The sequence below is a fragment of the Rattus norvegicus genome, chromosome 16, assembly GCF_021556685.1.
Source record: "Rattus norvegicus strain SHRSP/BbbUtx chromosome 16, alternate assembly SHRSP_T2T, whole genome shotgun sequence".
NCBI classification, from domain to species: domain Eukaryota; kingdom Metazoa; phylum Chordata; class Mammalia; order Rodentia; family Muridae; genus Rattus; species Rattus norvegicus.
The window spans coordinates 74,578,841-74,600,653 of NC_141549.1; the positions used below are offsets into that span (position 1 = coordinate 74,578,841).

Here is a 21,813-nt window from a genome sequence, read left to right on the forward strand (position 1 = left end):
GGTGGGAACGGGTAAGCATTTCATGTTAAAGGAGAAGGACAAGCAATGGTCATATATAAGGTGCATGTTACAGTCAAGGAAAAAAAAAAGGAATATATTTGGATAGACTGGGTGGGTGGGTGGGGAATCAGTGAAGAAACAGGCTGGTAACCAGCCTGACCCTAGCAGTCACGGAGGGGAACATGAGGGAGGAAAGGGGTGAGATCCAGACTCAATTTTCTTTGCTAATGAACCATTTGAAATTTCAGTGTTGATATTTTCTATCCAGACTCACAGGCAGCAATCTTACCAAACTCCCGGGCAGGCCCTCTTAGCCACTCTGCCTACACATTCAGGGTCTGGGAAAAGGCTGCTTTTGGGCTAAAACCAAGAGGGCCGCTGCCCGCCAAACACCTCTCTTACGTGAGCTATCCCAGGAGACTCAGTAGCACAGTCACTCAGCAGATAAGGCTTCAACTCTCACGCCGGCCTTGCTCAGTCTGCAGGACGAGATTCCCGACTGAAGACAGCAAGGACCATGCATGGTAAGGGCTAAATGGACAGTGGTATTAGCCAAAGGCCCTTGGGGCAGATGCTCAAGTCCAGTGCTTACAGCCAAAAAGAGGGTCCAGGTGGTCGGTTTCCTACTGGTCACGCTACAGGCAGACAGAGGGAACTAAAGTCAGAGGCAGCCCAGACTCCAAAAGGCTTCTCTTAAGGCCGTGGGTCTCGCCCTCCTAACCATGTGACCATTTAACACAGTTCCTCGTGTTGTGGTGATCCCCCCCAACACACACACACCATAAAATTATTTCGTTGCTACTTCATAACTGTGATTTTGCTACCGTTATGCATCTGAGAACCTGTTAGGAATACTGTTAGGAAGTTGAGAAGAGAGAGCAGCCGGGTCTCTCCCTGTTAGGGGAGAAGCAGTTGCCTGTTCAGTTCCAGGTTCCAGGGAAGAGGGAAGTAAAAATGTGGGGGATGGGGGATGGGGGGGCGGCCAAACAGACTTCCCAATAGCCTAGAGGAATGAGGCCTTGTAAAAACAGGGCAGAGCTGCTCCTCAGACTCTCTGACCTGGCACTCACCTCCTTGGATAATGATTCCCCAGAACTCTCTTCCCCCAAGGCCATCTTCCACATCCCGGAGACATCCTGCAGGAATGAGCCTGCAGACCCACTGGGTGCTGCAGCAGAAGCATGCACTTGCAGAAGCCAGCTCCCTCTCGTTCTGCCCTCCCCACAGGTAAGTCCCAGACACCAGGTGACAGACTCCCGGCTGGATTCTTTGTGTGGGCTTCCCTCCCTGCCCCCACCAACAGCAAGTCCTCTGGACAACCATTTGTTCTTTCTTCCCTGAGAAATTCCTCCTCCTCCCTGACTTTGGGGAGCGGCTGGCAAAGCCGGAGTGGAAAAATCAGTGGAGCTAATGGTGTAGCAATGCAGAGGCCCGAGCCAAGAACACAGCCTTGAGCGGCTCGGCCGGCCACCCTGGCCTCGCTGCTGATGCGGACACGTGAGTACCCTCACATTCTCTCACGGGCGAGCACTGCCCTCCCACCCCACCCCCCTCCACTATCGAGAACCTTCCAGAGGCACTGGTCCCACCTCCTGGGAGGGGATGTACAACAAGGTAGGTCCTTCGGGGAAGCCTGGCAACTTAGAATTCATTTCAGACTTCATGGACCTAAACCCTCCACCCTCACTTGAGCAAAGAAAAAAAAAGGGGGGGGGGGGACCACATCATTCAACACCTCTTGCCTCATATAATTCCACTCTCGTTCTGGAATCCTCTACCATCCAGTGCGAGCTGGAAACAAACAGGGTCTTTTCATAAGAAATTTTACTGGGGGCTGGGGTGCAGCGACGGTGTATTCCCCCAAGTGTTCCAGGCCAGCTACGTGACACTACTCCTTAGGGTCATACTGACAGGCTAAAGCTGCAGGCCTACAGTCTGCCTATCAGTGAAAACACCCTGCATACCTAGCTGGGTCCCCAGGCAGCTAGGCTGAAATCCACACCCTCTTGGACCAAAGGCAGTTCAGAACCCCCAGTGGGGTGGGCGTAGGAGGGCTACCAGGGAACTACAGCTGAGGCCAGGGCCAGATTTTGGCAGCACCCCCAGCCTTTCCCCATAGGCACAGGTTTCGGCAGAACAAGGACAAAGCCCTGCTTTGTGGTGCACGGGCGACCTACAAGCCAGCAACAGAGACGTGCAGCTTTTCCATTAAATGTAACCTCTCCTCCCTCATCCAGCCACCAGACTCCTTCAAATCTGGGTGGGTGGGAGGAGCTGTAAAACCTCAGCCATTAAATCGCTTATGAGTTGCAGGTTTCCGTGGACGAAGGAAAGTATTTCAAGACTGCTCCTTTGGGGTGTTCAGGGGAACAGGGAAGAAGGGGGCCGCCATTCTCAACCACAAGTGGCCCTGCAAAGTTTTAGACATACCCACTCACCAATCCCTCAAATTCTGTTCTCGGAGACAAATACATGGAAATGGGCTTCCCCCGGCTCAGATCTGCTCCTAAACTGGTTCTTATCTTTGGGAAGTGGGAATTCTGCCCCTGGGCCTGGGTCCTAGTTTCATTTTACCCACAAACCCCAAAGCCCGATCTGAAGAAACAAACTTAAGACTCGGTAATATGGCAAATGGGAGAAGGAAGGGGTGGGGTGGGGGAGGAGACTGGTTTTCCTGGAACCCTTATTAAATCAACTTTGTAAGGACAGCCAGAAACTACAGGCCTCCTGGGTCCCTTCGGGGCAGGGGCGTCTGCAGAGACTGCTGGGATGGTGCTCAGCCAGGGGAGGGGCTGCCCTCTACTCCCCCTCCCCTCACTAAAGCCTTCCCAAAGCTTGAAGTGCAAACTAAGTCTGGGAGGGTTTGTTTTTAAACTTCTGGACCCATCTTTGTGATATAGAGTACAGCTGGTGTTTTTTTTTTTTTTTGACAAAAGCAGCATTACTTAATAATCGGTAAGGCCAAGACTACAGTACACTGCGTGTCCTCGAGATTCCAAAAGTTTACAAGGCGCAGAGAGAAACTATTGCCCTGACATCATGGTTACAGTGGGTCTGTGTTCTGGCAAAAGCACCACCCACCCCCAGGAGCAGGGTGTGGTGACATATCTAATACCAGCATTCGGAGGCAGAGGCATAGATCCCTGAATTCGAGGCCAGCCTGGTCTGTGTAATAAGTGCCCGGTCATCCAGGGCTACAGAGTGAGGCTCTGTCCCAAAGGAAACAGGGAAAGAATTGAAATAATACAGTGACCCACGTGGCTATCACGGATGAGTAGATTCCTATGTCACCATAAGACCTCATTCTTGACGGGAAACGACGCCAGTGTACGGTGACAGGAAGTGACAGGATGCAGGTTGGAGACAGCCAAGAGCCATGGGAAAAGCTTTGGGGATGATGAACTGATCTCTTGATGAGAGTGGTAGTAGCATGAGGTGTAGCCCTTATGAAAACTCAATGAAGGACTTGTCTAAGATCGGCACATGTTACACTACATAAATTATGCTTCAATCAACAGACTTCTATACAGCCCCGCCCACTCCACTTCCCTACCCCTCCATTCCCAGAACCACCACTGTGCCTGGGGGTGGTGGCACAAACCTTTCATCCCAGACAGATCTCTTCTGAGTTCAAGGCTAGCCTGGTCTACAGAGTGAGTTCCAGAACAGCCAGGGCTACATGGACAAACTGTGTGTCAAATAAACAACAACAACAACACAGGTAAAAAGGTCATAGGTCCCCTAGCTTCAGTCTCCATCACTGCCCCAGCAGCTTCAATGACCCTTCCTCTCCACTTAAAATTCCTTCCGTCGGGGCTGGGAGAGATGGCCCAGGGTCAAGAGCACTGGCTAATATCCTTCAGAACGACCCCCCATCCCAGTTCATCCCAGCCGAGTCATCCCGGCTCACAACTGTCTAGAAGCCCAGTTCCAGGGGATCTGACAGCCTCACACCAGACACGCACACCGACAAAACACCAGTGCGCGTGAAAACGATTACTGTCCGACTACCTATAATGAAACCCACGGATTCCGTTCTAAAATTCCGCCATCACTCTCCCCAACCACAGTCCCGCTCCCTGACTGACCCTCATCGTGCCCGTCTCCCTCTCTTCCTGACAGCAGGGGCAGATGCGGGAACAGCTACGGACACTTTTGCGAGGAAGTATTATGTGTGTCCGAACTGTGACATGCGAGCCTTTCTTGTTGTTCCTGTTTTAGTGATTTGTCACACAGAGCAAACCAACTTACTGAAAACTGGGTCCTGTCAGTACACTTCAAATCTCTCAGCAGGAACCATTTAAGTATACTAAGTAAGCCTTCCATGCCGGCTGAATCCAGTCTTCCCAGGTGTTACCCTCCACAGTTGCGTACCCAGAGAGTAATTCCGCTGTGCACACATCTTAAATCTCTCCACTTCAAGAATGCCTGTTCTTAACCCCCACCGAGACCCGTACCTTAGTACCCTAAGGAAAGATTACAGGTAAACACCTGGAATCTAGCGTTCTGAAGGCTGTGACAGAAGATGGTGAGACCAGACAGGGCTACACAGTGAGATCCTATGTCAAAAATAAAAAGATAAGCGACCCCCTACTTTCTTTTCTTTTGTTTTTTCTTTTGAGACAGAATCTCTCTCTGAAGCACCGGCTGGCTACATGGACCAAAATGGCCTCCGCCATATGGCACCGAGTAGGGCAGGGCTCGGAAGTTAAGAGCAGAGAGGTGGGGTCCCAGCACCCACAAGGCAGCTGCGGATCATACTTGTTTCCCTTCGCTTTGTTTTGTTTTTTTGAGATGGGGTTTCTCTGTGTGGCCTTGGCTGTCCTGGATGGAACTCATAGAGAAACACTTGACTCTGCCTCCTGAGTGCTGAGATTAAAGGCACGCGCCACGACCGGCTCGCACTCACAATCATTCCAGAGGGTCCACGAATCCTCTTCTGATCTCTGCAAGCACCAAGCACATAATACAGCACATACACACACACAGAGAGAGACAAAAACACGCATACACATAAAATAAAACAATAAGTTTTAATAAATAAATAGTCTGCTTCGTATTTATCGTCCCGCCACCACTTGCCGATAACTATATACCTACATATACACCTATAGCCCTATTAGGTACAGAGGTCCCCTCTTGCCTTGAGCCAAGCATGTTCCTGCTCATGTCTGTCTTTGGTTCTACTACTGAACAAAACATGAACACGCCAGTTTCCGCCACTGCACCCCTGCTCCTTCCTCACTATCATCTGTATGCACAGGTTCACCCACTGATCATCAAACAGGTCCCTGCCAGCTTAGAAAACAGCCCTGAACACGTGGCCACCATTCGCACATACACCCTAAGCCTTTAGCCCACTCTACGCCAGCCTTCTCTGTGACCAGCCACTAACTCTCGATCCATTTGACAGCAGAAAGGTCTCAACATTTACCTCTAAGTCCCTCAGAAGCCACCAGGAATCTTAGGAGCAGTAACAACTTCCAGGCACTTAGAACACGCCACGGGCCCGTGGGAGGCCCCCATGATGTTCCTGTGCCCCATTCTGCCTCTTGTTCTTTTCCAAGTCCCTTAAACAGACCACCTCCAAAGCAAACTCTTCATCAGGCCCTCAGGTAAGACCTGGAGGGCAAAGTCCAGAAAGGCGTGCACGGGCTTGTCACTGCTCATGCCTTCAAAGAAGCTGTGTCACCCGCACAGCTTTCTGGAAGCCAGAGGCCATCACCATGTTCTTCTTACTCGAGGATGATTTCTCCAAATCTATGTTCACATCACTCTTCGCATTGCGACAACCACCCCTTTCTATGATCGTCTGAGTTAAAGACCTAATTACACTGTTTCCCCAGAAGGAACGCACTCCCACTCCCCGAGATCCTCACCTCTGGCTAGCAGTTGTCACCAGACTGTCACCAGCCTTCTGTGATCCCCACCTCTGATAAAGTTGGCTTGGTATACGGTATACAGAGGGAAGCCCAAACCAGCCCAGGTGTGGGGAAGGGGCACTTTTCTCCTCCAAGGAGGAAGTCTTTTAAGCTGACCACATCATCTCCACGCCAGTAGCCCACCCTGTTTCCTCAGCTCAAGGATCCAGCTGACGCTCGTCCTGTTGTCTTACCTTGTTCGGGCAAGGTTGGGGCTGGTCTGGCAGTGCAGAGAGTGGCTGTGACCAGCACAGCCCAGAAGAGGAGGCCCCTCCAGCCCCACATCCCAGTTCTGCAGTTAGAGGTTGGTAACAAGGCTCCGCACCTCCATGGATACTCTGCCGCTGCGGTGAGCGGGATCTGCCTTCGCAAGCTGACTCTGGGGAAAGAAACAACGGCTGTAATCGAAATTGGGGAGAAGAGGGCGAGGGGAAAGAAAAAAAAAAAAAGCATCACGTCCACAGTCAACCTGACAGGAAGGCTGCTGCTCTTTAGAATTAAGTTCTTTTTATATATTACATCCTGACTCCAGCCCCCCCACCCCCCATCCACTCCTCTGTTTCTCTTCAGAAATGGGCAGGCTCCCAGGGATATCAACTAGACAGGACATGTCACGTGATACAGTAAGACTAGGCACCTTGGGGCTGGAGAGATGACTCAGCAATTATGAGCTCTGATCCAGAGGTCCTGAGTTCAATTCCCAGCAACCACATGGTGGCTCACAACCATCTGTAATGAAATCTGATGCCCTCTTCTGGTGTATCTGAAGACAGCAACAGTGTACTCATTCACATAAAATAAGTAAATCTTAAAAAAAAAGAGAGAGAGAGACTAGGCACCTCCCCTCAAATCAAGGCTGGATGAGACAACCCTGCAGGAGGACAAGGGTCCCAAAAAAGACAGGAATCTCACAAGAACACAGTTATACAACGGCAACACATACGCAGAGGGCTTACACCAGACCACGCAGGCTCCCTCATCGTCGGTTTGGACTCTGAGTCCCTATGAGCCCTGGTTGATGTTGTGGGTGTCTTGTAGTGTTTCTTGGCTCCTACAATCCCAGAAGGATGCTTCTTAGGGTGCAAAGAGAATTGAGCCTGTCTCGACATTTATCAGAGGTAACAGGCTTACATCCATAATTTGTCTTGTTCCCCAGTGGGCACTTTTGGTAGGTGAAGAGCCCTTTGAGAGACAGACCCTCCTGGGAGGTTTTAAGTCAGCTGGGGACAAGCCTGGAAGAGGAGGAATTACAGAGAACCCCAGTCTCACATCCCTCCCTCATCCTTTCTGTCCCTGACCATGAGTGAACGGGATTTCTCTGCTACAGAGAGCTCTCCGCCGTCTAACCTTCCTGCCACTGTGATAAAGCAATGGTCGGGGCTGGGGATTTAGCTCAGTGGTAGAGCGCTTACCTAGGAAGTGCAAGGCCCAAAAAAAAAAAAAAAAAAAAAAAAAAAGCAATGGTCAACTACAGACTGAAACCCACATAACGGAGAGTGAAATAAACCTTTTCTCTCTTTAACTTGATTACCACAGCTGTTTTGTCAGAGCGCTGGGAGGCTGGACGCTACCTTTCAATTCTACAACGATGTCCTCAGTGCGAGCTAAGTGGCAAGTTGGCTGAGTCAACAGCCATGATGTTCTTCAAGAGAAAAGCCTCGCTCAACTATGAAAGGAAGGGAAGGGACTCCCAGAAGTCCCAAAGAGCCAAATGGCAAAGGAAGGGCTTGAGAAACACGACGTGCAGTTTCAGGTCCCAGGAACCTCTGACGTGGGTTTTGTAGACATGGCCAAGTTAAAGAACCACCACATAAAAGCAGTCCCCACAAACGGCACAGAAATGGCATCGGAAACTCCAGTAAGAAAGCTGGGTGTGGAGGGGGCACTCCTCTAGTCCCAGCATTTGGGAGGCAAAGGCAAGGAGATCTCTTGAGTTTAAGGTCCGCCTGGTCTACATAGAAAGGTCCAGGACAGCCAGGGATACACAGAGAAACCCTGTCTCACCACCACCACCACCACCACCACCACCACCACCACCACCACCACCACCACCACCACCACCAAAGAAACCATGAATCTCTTGAAATGCAGTCAAGCATCACAGAAGCCACAAGTGCACGCGCCGAGCTCATTACGACCCCTCTGAAGCCTAAGACGGTTAAGACCAAGAGGAAAGTGTCCCAACCACAGGGTAGGCAGTCTTGCTTTTATCACCCACCCATGCTCGGGGATTGGATTCATGGTTACAGGGCCAAGGGTTGTAGACTGCACCAACCAAAGACTAGGCCCAAGGAAGGCTGAGACTGCAGCTGCAGCTCAGAGTCCCAAAGGTGTCTAGGCCCCGGTGAGGATCTCAAAGTGAAGGCCTTTCTTGAGGTGAAAGTAGATAGACCAGTGGGATCTGCACCCTCCTCAACCCGTGCCATACACATGCACTATTTGTAGATGGTTGCTGTAATGCACAAACTAAAGCAAAAAAATAAGATGAGAGAGAGAGAGAGAGAGAGAGAGAGAGAAGAGGAGGAGGAGGAGGAGGAGGAGGAGGAGGAGGAGGAGGAGGAAGAGGAAGAGGAAGAGGAAGAGGAAGAGGAAGAAGAAGAAGAAGAAGAAGAAGAAGAAGAAGAAGAAGAAGAAGAAGAAGAAGAAGAAGAAGAAAAAGGGAGGGAAGGACGGAGGGAGGAGGGAGGGAGGGAGGGAGGGAGGGAGGGAGGGATAGGTTAAGTACTGGTTCACAGCTTCAGATCACAGGGAATATGGAGACCCCATAAACCATTTCCTTTTTCCCCAACCAGGGATGGAATCCAGGACCTTTCACAGGCTAAGCCAAGTGTTCGTTCTTCCTCAGAGACCCATCCCCAGTTCTCCAGGGCCCATCTTTTTGCCCCTAAAATGAGAAGAATTACGGAACCTCCAGTCACACCAGCCTCCCTCCCAGAGAACACACGCTTCACTACTTGAAGGCAGAGCCGGACACTGTGAGATGGATCCAGCCATCTCTGACAGCAATGAGTGGCGATGTCAGGGGGAGGTGGGAAAGGAAAGCCCAGCACAGGCACAGTCAGGCACAGTCAAGCACAGTCAAGAGCCGGTGCAGAGGCTGACACAAAGTAGCTCACCCAGACCTAGCTAAAGCCATGGCTTCTGCAGCGCGTGACCCGTCTAGAGTCTGTGATAGTAATTTTTGGTATTGGATATGTTTTATTTATTACTGCTGGGGGCGGGGTGACAGTGTCACAGCACACATGCAAAGGTCAGAGGACAACTCTATGGAGTCGGTTCTTCCCCTCTTCCTTTACATGGGTTATGGGGGGGGGGGGGACGGACTGCGTCATCTCACTGGCCCTGTGGTTGGTGACATTTAAGACGACTTCCACGGGTCCTAAGGCTGAGAGGACAAGTGCAGAGAACTAGCTGGCTACAGCGTACCAGAGTGACCACCTCCTGTCTCCCAGGTGTTTTCTGCCCTCAGTGCTCCAGGAAACCATCCAAGCTATTCAGGGAATCTGCTTCCGGAACATGCCCTAATGTGGTGTCTCAGCCCTGCCTCCCCCTGAGTCAGGAAGGGCCCCTCGCTAGTGAATCAGTCCTGACTGGCAAAAAAAGAAAAAAGCCCCACAAATTCTTGGCCAGCAGAATATGTGCACAGTACCACTAACTGCTTCCATAGGCTTACTGAAAAAATTTAATAACTTTAAACCAAAAGCGAAGTAAATATTTCTCTTCTGGTTTCTTTTTTTTTTTTCCTTCTGAATTTAGGAAAAGGATTAGAAATGGAAGGAATATTTGCCGAATATATTCGAAATATACTTTGTGGAGCCTACACAAGCAAAATACATTTATATAAGACTTCCTCCTGCTCTGCCTCTAAGGATAGCACTGGTCTCTGTTAAGAGATAAAGAAACTGGGGGGTGGGTGGGCGGGGATCAGGGATATAAGAGCTTAAGTACTTTGCCCAAAGAGCTGTTGGTAACACTAGAACTTGATCACCCAGGCTTGGGGACATTAATTCAAGGTGGGAGAACGCAAACAATTTGGCCACACCTAAATGGGATTCAGCTCAGAGGAGAGCTCACTGTCCAGAGGCCCCTGCATTCATCCCCAACACAGGAAATTCAAAAATAAAAACCAGCCCCTCCATGTGATGCAGGCAGACACAGGCGGACTACCATACGCTGGAGAAACCAACGGGATAGAGAAAGAGAAACCCAAGTCAATGCTGGAAATGACAAATCCCTCGGGGCCCTTCAGGACCCAGGGTCAGGCAGTCTCAGGCCTGAAGATATTCTAAACCCACACCTCAGATCCCAAAGACATCTCATCAGTGTAGGTGGGCCTGCTATCCACAAAGTGTACCGGACGACAAAACCTTAGTCCCACAGTAACCCTGAGCGCTAAGGCTTTAGTATCCACAAAGGGTGGGTAGGAGGAGCCAGTGTCACCGTGAGATGACTGATTAGACTCCAGCGGACCGCAGCTTCCACCTGTCACTCTGTTCCCTGAGATGCCTGCCCACCTACCTCTTCCTAGGGGTGGGCTGGCTACACACACGTCCTTTCATCCCCGGTGTCGAATGCTCTTCAGACACCTGAGACTATTCTGAGAGCATTCTGGAACCTTCCCCCTGGCTCTCGTCTAAAACAGGTACAAGAGTTCCTCCTGCCTCCCCCTCTTCTTCCCTCTAGGCCTCGAATTGCACAACAAAGATGCTATAGACACTTGGCCTCCCAGTACCAACTCCAGGACTGACAAGGTGGCGGGGTACACGAAATGCACGGCTCTGCACATGTGCAGAACACTCGCTGACACAAACCACAAATCCAAATGGGATGGGGAATCCTAGAGGCCGGCACCTTAGCTCTTAGGAATCACCTCCATCCTCCACTGTTAGACAGGTGTGACCCACAGCCTTGGAGGTGTACATGGCCGTTTCCCCCACAGCCGCCCCATCAGTCTCTCCACTATCAGCCAAGGCTCCCGGATTCCAAAGCCCAACCCTGCTTAGACGAAGATGTCTTCGATGAAGGGCAATGAGATCATACGACCTCCATTTTCATACTTGTGGGAAGGTTAAAATATTTGTCCTGACGACATCCGGGTGGCTACAAGGACCAAATGGGCAGTGTGAAAGAAACTGAGAGGGTCTCTTTTTAAAGTAACTTATGCAACAAGAGCTTCAGGGTATCTATATCTAGCAGGATGCCAGGGCCTGGAGCACTCGGCCTTGTACCTCAGTTCTAAAGGTCTAGAGAGCCTGTTAGCATCAAATCTCTTTGTCTAAAATGATTCGAGAAACCCATCTGGTGCGTTCAGGACCAAGTATCTGTCATGGTCTCCTCCTCCTCTTCCTCCTTCTCTTCCTCCTCCTCTTCCTCTTCCTCCTCCTCTCCTTCCTCCTCCTCTTCCTTCTCCTCCTCCCTCTTTTTGGTTTTGTTGGGTATTTTTGTTTTTTGGGTTTTTTTTTTTTTTTGAGGGTTTCTCCATGTGGTCCTGGCTACCCTGGAACTCACCCTGTAGATCAGACTGGTCTCGAATTCGAGAGTTCCACCTTCCTCTGCCTCCCAAGTACTGGGGTACAGGGTGTGCACCACCACCTACCTTCTCATCTCCCTCTTAAAGATTTTCTTTGTGTGCACATATGTATGTGTATGTGTGAATGTGTGTGTTGTGACTGTGTACCATAAGTGTATGTATATCCATCCAAGGAGTCCAGGAGAGTGTGTGTGTGTGTGTGTGTGTGTGTGTGTGTGTGTGAGAGAGAGAGAGAGAGAGTGTGTGTGTGAGTATGTGTGTGTGTGAGAGAGAGAGTGTGTGTGTGTGTGTGTGAGAGAGAGAGAGAGAGAGAGAGCACATACCCTATGTGTATGGATACCCAAGGAGTCCAGGAGCCCTCTCCCCTGGAGCTAAAGTAACAGGAGGCTATGAACCACTTGATGTTGAGCCCGGGAAAAGAACCCTGAACTTCCTGAGGGACAATGAGAGCTCTTAACAATTGAGCCATCTCTCTTTTTTTTTTTTTTTTTTTTTTTGGTTCTTTTTTTCCGGAGCTGGGGACCGAACCCAGGGCCTTGCGCTTCCTAGGTAAGCGCTCTACCACTGAGCTAAATCCCCAGCCCCTGAGCCATCTCTTTAGCCCCTAGGTCTTCCTCTCCCTGCTCTCTCACAGTCAACGACCACTTCTATTCATGACACTGCTCCCATGGGACGGTTCCTTATCCTGGGCATTGGTTCCCAACTGACCTGAACATTTGTAACATCACAGGCGGTTACATGTACCTGTGTGTACACATGTTCACGTGTATGCACATAGTCAATACAGAGAAGAGCCTGCTCTCTGTAGTACTAGGCTAATGGAAGAAATAATAGCAAACGTGTACTTAAAAAAAAAATCACTTCTGAATGTACTTATTATGTGTATAGCTGTTTCGCCTGCTTGCCCGTCTGTGCTCCATGTGTCCGCCTGAAAAAGCCAGAAGAGAGCATCAGATCCCGCTGAAACTGGAATTACAGATTGTGAGCCGCCATGTGGGGGTGCTGGGAACCAAGCCCACATTCTCTGAAAGAGCAGCCAATGATCTTTACTAAGCTGTCTCTCCAGACCCCAAACTCCTTGTACTCCGGACAACGTTCTCCTACAGGACTCGAGCTCCCTCCTTTCCCACAGGTATTTGGCGCCCTCCATTCTCACACCACTAACACTCTAGACCTAGTTGGCAAATCTGGTGGCTCCGGGCCACATTGCAGCTGTTGAACTATTGAAATATAGCTCCTGCCAACTGGGGCGCACTAAGAGCGAAAAGCAGAACGTGGTCACCAACATTTAGCAGGGGAGAAAAAAATGTAAAACATCTTAACCATTTTTTTTTCTTTTTAATACTGGGCCAGATACAGTGTGTGCTTTAGCGTGCCTGAAGCTGGCGGTTCAATTGCCAGCACTTCCAAACTTTTGGGTTGATTTCATGTAAAAGGATATTTTAGAAATAAATAGCAATAGTACAATATAAGTAAGACTCAATATAAATACAGTGTATTCTTAGAATCTAAACAAATACATTTAAAGCAGATCTCACCTGTTTCTTCTCATACACTTTCAAATGAGGGAGGATACTCCTGCCCCAGAAATCTGAGGAGGCTACCATTGTATTTGGGGGTCTGTGCCAGTGTCTCTCTTGCAATTAGGTCCCCACAATTAGGTCCGATCCAACCTAATCAATGAACCCCAGCTCAAAGCTCTGCTTCCACACACCTTCAAGCGCCTCAGCCCAGTCCTCTGATTTCCCCTGGTGCTCATGTGAACTCACTTACTTACTGGGCATGCTCACGTTCCCTTCCAACTCTTCCAAGTGTGCTGGCTAGTTTCATGTCAACCTGACACAACCTAGAGTCCTTTGGGAAGAGGGAATCTCAGTTGAGAAAAATGCCCCACCAGAGCGGTCTGTAGACGACAAGCCCTAGAGTATTTGTTTAACTGATGACTTATGTGGGTGGGCCCAGCTCACTGTGTACAGTGCCACCCCTGAGTGGGTGGTCCTGGGAGCTAAAAGAAAGCAGGTTGAGCACACCATGGGGAGCAAGCCAGTTAGCAGCACCCCTCTGTAGCTCTATCGGTCTATGGTTCCAGATTCCTGCTCTGCTTGGATTCCTGCCCTGCTTTCCCTCAGCAGGAGACAGTAACCTGGAAGGGTTAAGAGGAAGTAAACCCTTTCCTCCTCAAGTTGCTTTTGGTGGCGGTGTTTCATCCTAGCAACAGAAGCAACAGAAACCCGTGGAGCTTCAGTGAAGCAGGATTGGTGCCTACCTGCCTTTCATCGTACCCCCAAGCCTCAGCATAGGAGGTGGGGGCATACACAGGAGATGGGGCATCTATGTTAAAGTAGACTAAAAGGCAAGCAAGCCTGAGAAGAAACAAACCCAGGCTGGACCCTTCCGTGTTTCAGCTTAGCCGTTGTTTGGATCTCAGAACATTTGGATAGACTTTGCCAGTGAGATCCAAGTATGACATCCCAAACATTTTGGAGTCTGAAATTCTTGGACTGCCAACATGACATGTGCTGCTAGAGTCCAGGTTCTCAACCTGTATGTGTGCTTCAAGAAAAAAGAATAGACTTACAAGGGGAACAAAAAAAGCCGCAGCCAATTCCCCATGCTAACAAGCACTGACGCCAACAGGGTACTGTTCTGAACATATTGAGGTCCCAGATTTGAGGACTATGATACAGAAGGATGACTCTCTTTAGATAAAAATAAGACTTACTAAACAGCAGAGGGAACCTTCCCCTCACCGCACTTTAATAAACACTTTTAAACACTAGGGATAGTTTTGCTTACAAAATTGTAACTCAAACAAAAGACATGCTAACTGTGGGCCTGGAGATCACCTCTGCCGGCTGCTGTAGCTGAAGACTGTCATTGGAGTCTAGTGACTTCAGTTCTAACTTCGGTGGCACAAGTTCCCACTCACATATGGACATGAACATATACATATAGATAAAAATAAAAGAAAAAGAAATGCAATGCTTGTGTATCTTATGAAGAAGTTCGGTTTATTAATAATATTTTAAGCATGTGGATTGAAAGAAGGAAATAGGCTCTCAGAAAGAAAGGCACACCCAAGATTGCGGACTTTGGGTTTCTCTAAAAGGCAGTGAGTGGCCTAGCTTCCTTTGCATCTCTGTTACAAAGTGTCCAGATTGAAAAAAAGTAACCAAATGATTGGCAACAAGGCTTGGGGGTTAGCTTAGTAGTAAAACTATTTGCCTAGCTAGCAAGTACAATACCCTGGGTTCGAGTCTCCAACACTACTGAAACAAAACAAATGTGTGTTCCCATATATGAAAAGCATCTATATGTTTTTAAGATAGAAAAATCATTAACTACTGTATGGGGGCATGAAACATGTCTAAAACCTCACACTCAGGAAACTGGGGCAGGAGGATCTCAAGTGGTTGGCCTTGAGGGCTATGAACACCAGACTCAAAAAACAAACAGGGACTGGAGAGATGGTTCAACCGTTAGAAGTAACTGCTTTTAAAGATGATCTGAGTCTAGTTCCCAGCAACAGCAGGTGGCTTACAACTACCTGTAACTCTAGTTTCTGGGGACCTACCGCCCTCTTCTAAATGCATCAGGGACCAGAAATGCAAGTGGTACACATACATACATATAGACAAAACAGTCATATACATAAAGTAGACAAAACAGTCACATACATAAAATAAATAAATCCAAAAAACAAACAAACAAACAAAAAACAACAAAAACAAAACAAAACCAGTAACAACACAGCAAGTGAAACAATAGCTTAGCTGCTGACACAGGACACGGGAGCTACTCCAGTGTTAGCATATTCTTGGAATTCCTTACCCAGGTGAACACTATTTAAATTTCCAGGCTTGGGGGCCTGGGGAAGTGGGGAGGGGGGGGGTGTTCTTCCTGGAAGGATGGTAGTAAGAAAAGAATTCCTATTTAAAGCCAATGCAAACTTGGGGGGGGGTGTTGAATTTAATCCCTCTGGAAACACCAGCACCTTTTCTAAAGTTCCACATCTGGACTCCCACGTGCATTCAGACCCTTTCCAGAGCCCCGGAGAAAAGAAGAAATGCGAGACAAATTTCCCAAGAGGAAATTAAACTCCTCTCAAGTGACGGGTGGCATTTTTAGAACAAGAGGTCAGAGACAACTCCAACACCTCTTCCTCCTGCAGTTCAGGACCAGATTTTCCAAGGAGGAAACAGGGTCCTCCCACTGCAAGACCCACTGCAGCTCCCAGCTCAGCAAACAGGATGACCTTGAACTGTGGATCTCCGTACTTCTAGAGTGCTGGCTGTCACCAAGGAAGAAAGGTGCTACCAGATTTCCTAGGACGCTCTTCAACAGCCATTTGGATCAAAGAAATTACAAAAACTGGAGGCAAGAAAGGAGCCGTTGCTGATAAACTTGTTTTAGATCTCTTAGACCAAACCGAAATAGTGGGAGAGAACCAAATTCTTTTCTTTTTTATTTTATTTTATATTACACACAAACGTGCATGCCAGTGCAGGTGTCTTCAGAGACTGTACGTTTCCTGTGAGCTGCCTGATGGTGCATGCTGGGAATCGAACCGGGGTCCTCTGGAGCAACGGCCAGTGCTCTTAACTGCTGAGCCATCTCTCCAGCCAGAGAACCACTCCCTGTAACCTAGTCTCTGATCTCCACTGGAGCACTGTGGCACCCACATAAATAACAAAATAAACGTGGAATTAAAAAAAAAAAGGCATTCAGAGACACTAGGTACTAAGCCACAAGTTCACATGAACAAGGCTTTCAAGAGTCTTGGGGTCAGTGTCACAAATACGAGAAGAGAGGAGGATCTAACACCACAGACTGTCTTGGTCTCCAAGGCTGGTGTCTGCCTCCCCAGTGCTCCATTCGACTCTCTCATCCGGAGTCCACTCTGAAGAAAGCTAGCTCTGGTTTAGGGTGCTTGCATTCATTCTAATCCTCTCCCGTGAGGAGCAGGTGATAAGTGGTGAAGTTCCTCCGTGCCTTCCGTCCCTTTGCTTCACTTGCTAATTCAAAGGATTTAACCTAACTGCCATTGCTTCATGGCCTGAGGGCCAAGGAAAACCACCTTCTTAAAGTCTGTACACCACGGAACCAAAAGAAGCAATGGCCATGTTCATCCAACCTCCCCTTGTGAAAATACCTCGTATTGGAAATACCCACGGCTCTCAATCCACTGCCCCTCGTTGAAAAGCTGACATTCAGCTATGACTAAGAGTAAACGCAACATATTTCAAGTAGCTTGTCACTGATGAAGTGTGTAACTGTCCCGACTGGAACCAAGCCCCAGACAGCGACTGGGGTCCCCAAACACCCAGCACTCTGGGGTCAGCTAGTTCCCCCAGAGTGTGTCCCAACTGGGGAAATATGTAAACAAGCCATGAGGGAGGGAGGCAAGCCATCAGCACAGTTGGCAGTTGGCGGGTATTAGTTGAGCTTGTTGGCCTTAGGTCACTGAAAGGAAGAGGCACCACCCCAGCGTGGGGGTAATTGGCTAGACGGTGGCTGGTCCCAGGGGCCAGCTACTTAGCTTTAAAACAAGCCCCAGAGAGGAAACCCGGAGCCTGGCCAAGGGAGGAAGAAGGCCACTTTCTGTTCAACCATCTCAGGGCAATGGCTCTACAATTTAGATACTATTCCAAAAAAAGCAATGGTCCGGAGGTGAGAAGACCAGAGCACATCTGGGAAGGAAACAGTCACCTTAATTACCATGTCTAGAGAAAGTGCGATTTCATTACAGCCTCCAAAACTACCGCCCCAAGAAGGAAACCAGAGAAGTGTTTTCAATTTAAAAGACTGGAGAGGGTGAGAGGCACCAGCCCACTCTACCCACCCAGCCGCTAACTTTGGACCCTTTGGATGCTTTGTTGCCCCCCCCACCCCCTTCCAAAGGAGTGGACATTCCATCCCTGGCCCTGTAGTCATTGTTTAAACGGCAAAAACACTCCAGTTTAAGCTTCTGAGGACTGCAACCCAGGAAATTCACTGAAAACATAAGGTGTCTCTGGCAGCTACAGTACCAGGGGCTGCGCCCTGCTCCCCAAATGGAGGACGGAACCCGGAGAGGGACTGGGACGCGTGGCGATAGGTGGGCCCGTTGTGTCCACATGAGACAGGCGCTCCAACTATAATTAAAGGGAGAGGCGATACTTGGTTCCAATACACGTCGGGGCCAATTTTGGCTCAGCCCACCGACAAAGGCTACCTCTAGTAAGCAAGCGGCTCTCAAGAGGGTCCAAAGATTCTTAAACACCTCCCCCTCCCCCATCGTCGGCCACCAGCAAGAGAGTGGAAGAATCCAAAACCACTTGCGGATCTATAACTTTCTTTTCTCCTCCAATCCCAAAGCTTCCTTTCCATGTCTCAAGAAATTTTAAGGGGTAGTGGCGGCGGTGGTAAAGACTAGTCCAAGAATCTCAGTTTTAATTTAGGAGGGGGAGGGGAGGAAGAGGGATGTTTAATAATGTGGCTGCGGTGTACCCCGTGTAGGGTGAAACGGAACCAGATGCGGCAGCTACATCTGGGAAATGGGGGGTAGGGTAGGGGGAAAAAAACGCCGTCGAAATGCTTTGCAAATGAGTTAATAGCTTCTAGGCCCAGAAAAGGAGAACTCCCTCCTGTACTCCCAAGGTGTCCAGCTGCCTCACTGGGGGTAAATGTCTATTACAAACCCCATCTATATATTTAAAAAAAAAGTGAGCACATTCCTCCAAAAATATGAATAGTAGGTTGTCTTACCGCGCCGAAGACACCACAGGAGGAGGTGCAGGAAGCGCGGAGAGGGGGTCTGGGCCAGAGAAGCAACAAGCGGGCGGAGGAGGGTTCCACACCGGACAAGCTCTCCTCTCTTCCTCCACTTCCTAGAACGGTCAGACCCCGAGGGCCCCCTCCCCTTCTCCAGACACCTTCAAGAGTCCTCTAGATCTAAGACAAAATAGAACATCACCACCACCACCCCTCAAAAGGGGGGAATCTTTGCTCACTCTCCTCCGCTAAAACCGATTCAGCCATTTGGTGACGAGACCTCCTTCAAACCTATTCCAAGACAAGCTAGCCTTCCCCGCCACTTCCTTTCCTCCTCAACCCCCCAACCTGGACCCCAGACTTGCCGGGAGGTGGAAAAACACTTGAAAAGATCCCAGATGTGGGGTGTTGAGCCCAAAGCCACCGGCTGAATCAGGATGAATCCTCAAGAAGACCAAAAGATGATGCGTGTGTACACACACACACACACACACACACACGCACGCACACACACACACTCACATGCACACACTCTCCACCTCCCAGCCCACTCCCGCCCTCCTCCCCAGTAGGGAACACACGGCTTCCGCCGCCTTCTCCTGGGCCGGGAGGGTCGGGGTCTGGACTCGAGCGCCGCAGCTGCCTCGCTAGCTCCGGAGCGCGAGTTGGCGGAAAAAGTTGGGCAGCGGGCAGCAGCGGAGGCCCCGCGCGCGGGGAGGGGGCGCGGGCGGCGACACTGGCCGAGGGAGGAGGGACAGGGGCGCCGGGGAGGGAGCGGAGCAGGGGGAGGGGGGTCGGAAGAGGGAGGCGCGGGCTGCGACTGGCGAAGCGCGGGGGCCGCTCGGGACGCCCAGCCAGCCGGCTCTGCGGGCGCCGGCGACTCTTACCTCACTTGGCGCTGCGGTCCCGCCTCTGGAGAGCTCGCCGTGGCGCGGCGGGTGTCTGTGTCTTGCGCTCCAGCAGCTCGTCCCTGGGATCCGTTCAGGTCCTGGTGGGGTCTCGAGAGCTCCGCGGCCGAGGCACGACTCCCGGCGGCACTCGGAGCCGGGCGCCTCCAGCCCGGGCGGGAACAATGGAGCCGAAGCTGGTGCCCCGGAGGCGGGGCGGGGGGGAGGGCTCGGGTCCGCCGCCGGGGGTCCCCAGATCGTGCGCCCCCCGCTCTCCAGTACGCGGCGGCGGCGTCGTCTCAGGCTTCTGGTAGCCCGAGTTCCATCGCCCCTCCGAGGGCTACGGCGGGCATTGACTGCAGCACGGCTGTGGTGCGCCCCTGGGACCTGAGAAAAGTCCTCGGTCTCCGCTGCTTTTCCAGCTGCGGCGCGCGCTCGCGGCCGGGAAAGGCGAGGTCGCCGCAATGCGCTAAGCACAGTCTCCGTCCAGTCCGGACGTTGCGGCCCCGTTCCCTGCGCAGCCCGGATCCTCGGCACGCAGCGGCTGCACCGGCGTTCCGGCTCGCGTTCGGCGCCACCGGCTGCCGAGAGCCCCGCAAAGGTTCCCGCAGGAGCGCTCCGAGCGCTGTGCGCCGGCGAGGCGCGAGGGCTCGCTCTCTCACTCCCACCCGGCGCTAGTCCCACCTCCTCCTCCTCCCCCTGCAGTTGCCTGCTGGGCCTTGTAGTTCTCAAGTCGCAGCCCGGGAGAAGCCCGGAGCGAACAGAACTGTTCTACAGTCAGGTCTGACTTGAGTTTCGCCTGGAGGGCGCCCGAATTTCAGGCTGTGGGTAGATCAGCAATTTGGGGACCGAAGCGGAGGGCGGGGAGGGGCGGGGGCCTGGCTATAGTTTTGAGGCTGTACTTGGCAACTTGGTCTTTGGTTATCTGTGTGCCTTGGGGTATGATTTTCGTGCTCTGAATCTGTTTTCCTGTAATGTAAAAGGGAGATAATAATACAGGAAAAATACAGTAAAGTGGAGGAAAAAATCGGACCCTCATATAGTTCACAATAAATACAAACTGTTTTTATTGATGGATCGGTCAACTTTCCCCCTCAGACCTTTTCCTTGGATCTCAACTTTCCCCAGCCACATAATTTAGGTTTTGTGGTTCACTCCGGAATGGACCCTGTGAATTCTACAGTGCTGCTCGTTGTAGCCTCAGAAATCATTAGCTTTCAGGAAGCAAGCGAGGAGAGGAGGGGTTTGGTTTTGTTTTGTTTTGTTTTTCGGGTTAGGGTTGTTTACTTGCTTGCTTGTTTTGTTTTTTTCGCCTTAGGAATTAATCAGAGTCAACCCAGAGCCCCCATGTTATACTCTGAACCTCAAGGAAAAATCGCTGAAATGCCCTTCCCACCAGATCCATTCACAGAGCAGTTAATCTGTGGTTCTTTAATCCAACAGGTCCAGTGGACATGAATCACGTCGAGAATGTTGAAATATACAAATATTCCAGTCCTACTTGGACACGAGGAATCCCGATATTTCTGTGAAACACACTAACAAGTATGAGACAGTTAGTAGGGTCTTTACATAGTTTCAGGAGCTCGGTTTCTAGCACCGAATAGGTCAAAAGTGACGATGCACACCTGCAAAGCTAGCGCTAGGAAGGTGGAGGATCAGAGGCTTAAAATCACCACCGTTGGCCGCATAAGAACTGAGAAGACAACCTGTGCTTACAGACCCTGTCTCGAACAAATTAAACAAATGGGCTGGGGTTGCAGCTTAGCTAGAAGACGGAGCTTTGATTCCAGCACACTCCTATTCCAGCATAGGTGGTCCATGCCTCAGATTTGATACATGGCAATGGGGAGGGGGGGGACACTCTGCCATGTGATGTCTAGTTGGGGACCCCTGGGAGGGCGGAATATGACATACTAGGTATGAATTCTACCACCCGAAGACTTTGGACATGCCATGCATCTGCTAAAATCAAGTCTTTCTATGGTTCCGCCTCATGAGAAGCAGACTGAATGGTAAGTGTACCAAAAGGGTCACATGCATGAAAGCCACGGTGAAGGGGACTGTTCTGTTCCCTCATGAACCGTCGTCAACAGAGCAAGCCGTGACAACTTGAATAGCAAACTGTCTGACTCTTCCTCTCCACGTTGGAGACTAAGAGTTTCTGAGACAATTTTCTATGTGACCACCAGGGAGTCTACAGGATATTACCACATTTGTTTATCTCCAGGGAAGGGTAGGAGAGAAGAAGGGCTATTGGCGAGCTTATTAATTTACTATTGATTTATTGGGTTGATTTTTGTTTGTTTGTTTTGTCCTTGTTTTCAGACATAGTCTTATGCTGTAGCCCAGGGTAGCGTATAACTCATTAGGTAGCCTCAAACTTCAGGCTTTCCACCAACCTTTGCCTCTTGCCTACCGAGACAACAGTTTGCAAGCCACCACCATGCCCAACAGAGCTAGACGTTAAGCCGAGTGGTACATCCTGTGCTTAGCATATGCAAGATGATCTGGGTTCAAATTTGGAGGAATACGGAGAGAATACATTTATTGGGAGCCTAAGAAGTAAATATTCAGTAAGTATTTCTGAACAACAACAACAACAACAACAAAAACTAAATAAAAAACCCAGAAATGATTGTGGAACGAATGAATGCCAGCCAGTATTTAAGGATTATCACCCACATAACCATATCCTTGCCCTGTTTAGCCCCGTGGCTCT

General features: G+C 50.2%; 2 protein-coding genes across 28 annotated transcripts in view; one reads left to right on the forward strand and one right to left on the reverse strand.

Moving 5' to 3' along the window:
• The window catches only part of Fgfr1 (Fibroblast growth factor receptor 1), a 55,093-nt gene extending 35,371 nt beyond the window's left edge, over window positions 1-19,722 (reverse strand). For 9 of the 28 annotated variants that reach the window (XR_015639590.1, XR_015639585.1, NM_024146.2 and 6 more), the window contains 2 exon segments: window positions 19,092-19,722; window positions 6,116-6,300 (listed from right to left, as the gene is read on the reverse strand). Coding sequence is in view for 19 of the 28 variants with exons in the window: in NM_024146.2 (NP_077060.2) it covers window positions 6,116-6,206 (91 nt within the window). In the remaining 9 variants the exon portion in view is untranslated. 28 annotated transcript variants of the gene reach the window in all.
• The window catches only part of Erich1 (glutamate-rich 1), a gene marked incomplete at its 5' end in the record, with an annotated part of 52,793,804 nt that overhangs the window by 43,708,281 nt on the left and 9,063,710 nt on the right, over window positions 1-21,813 (forward strand).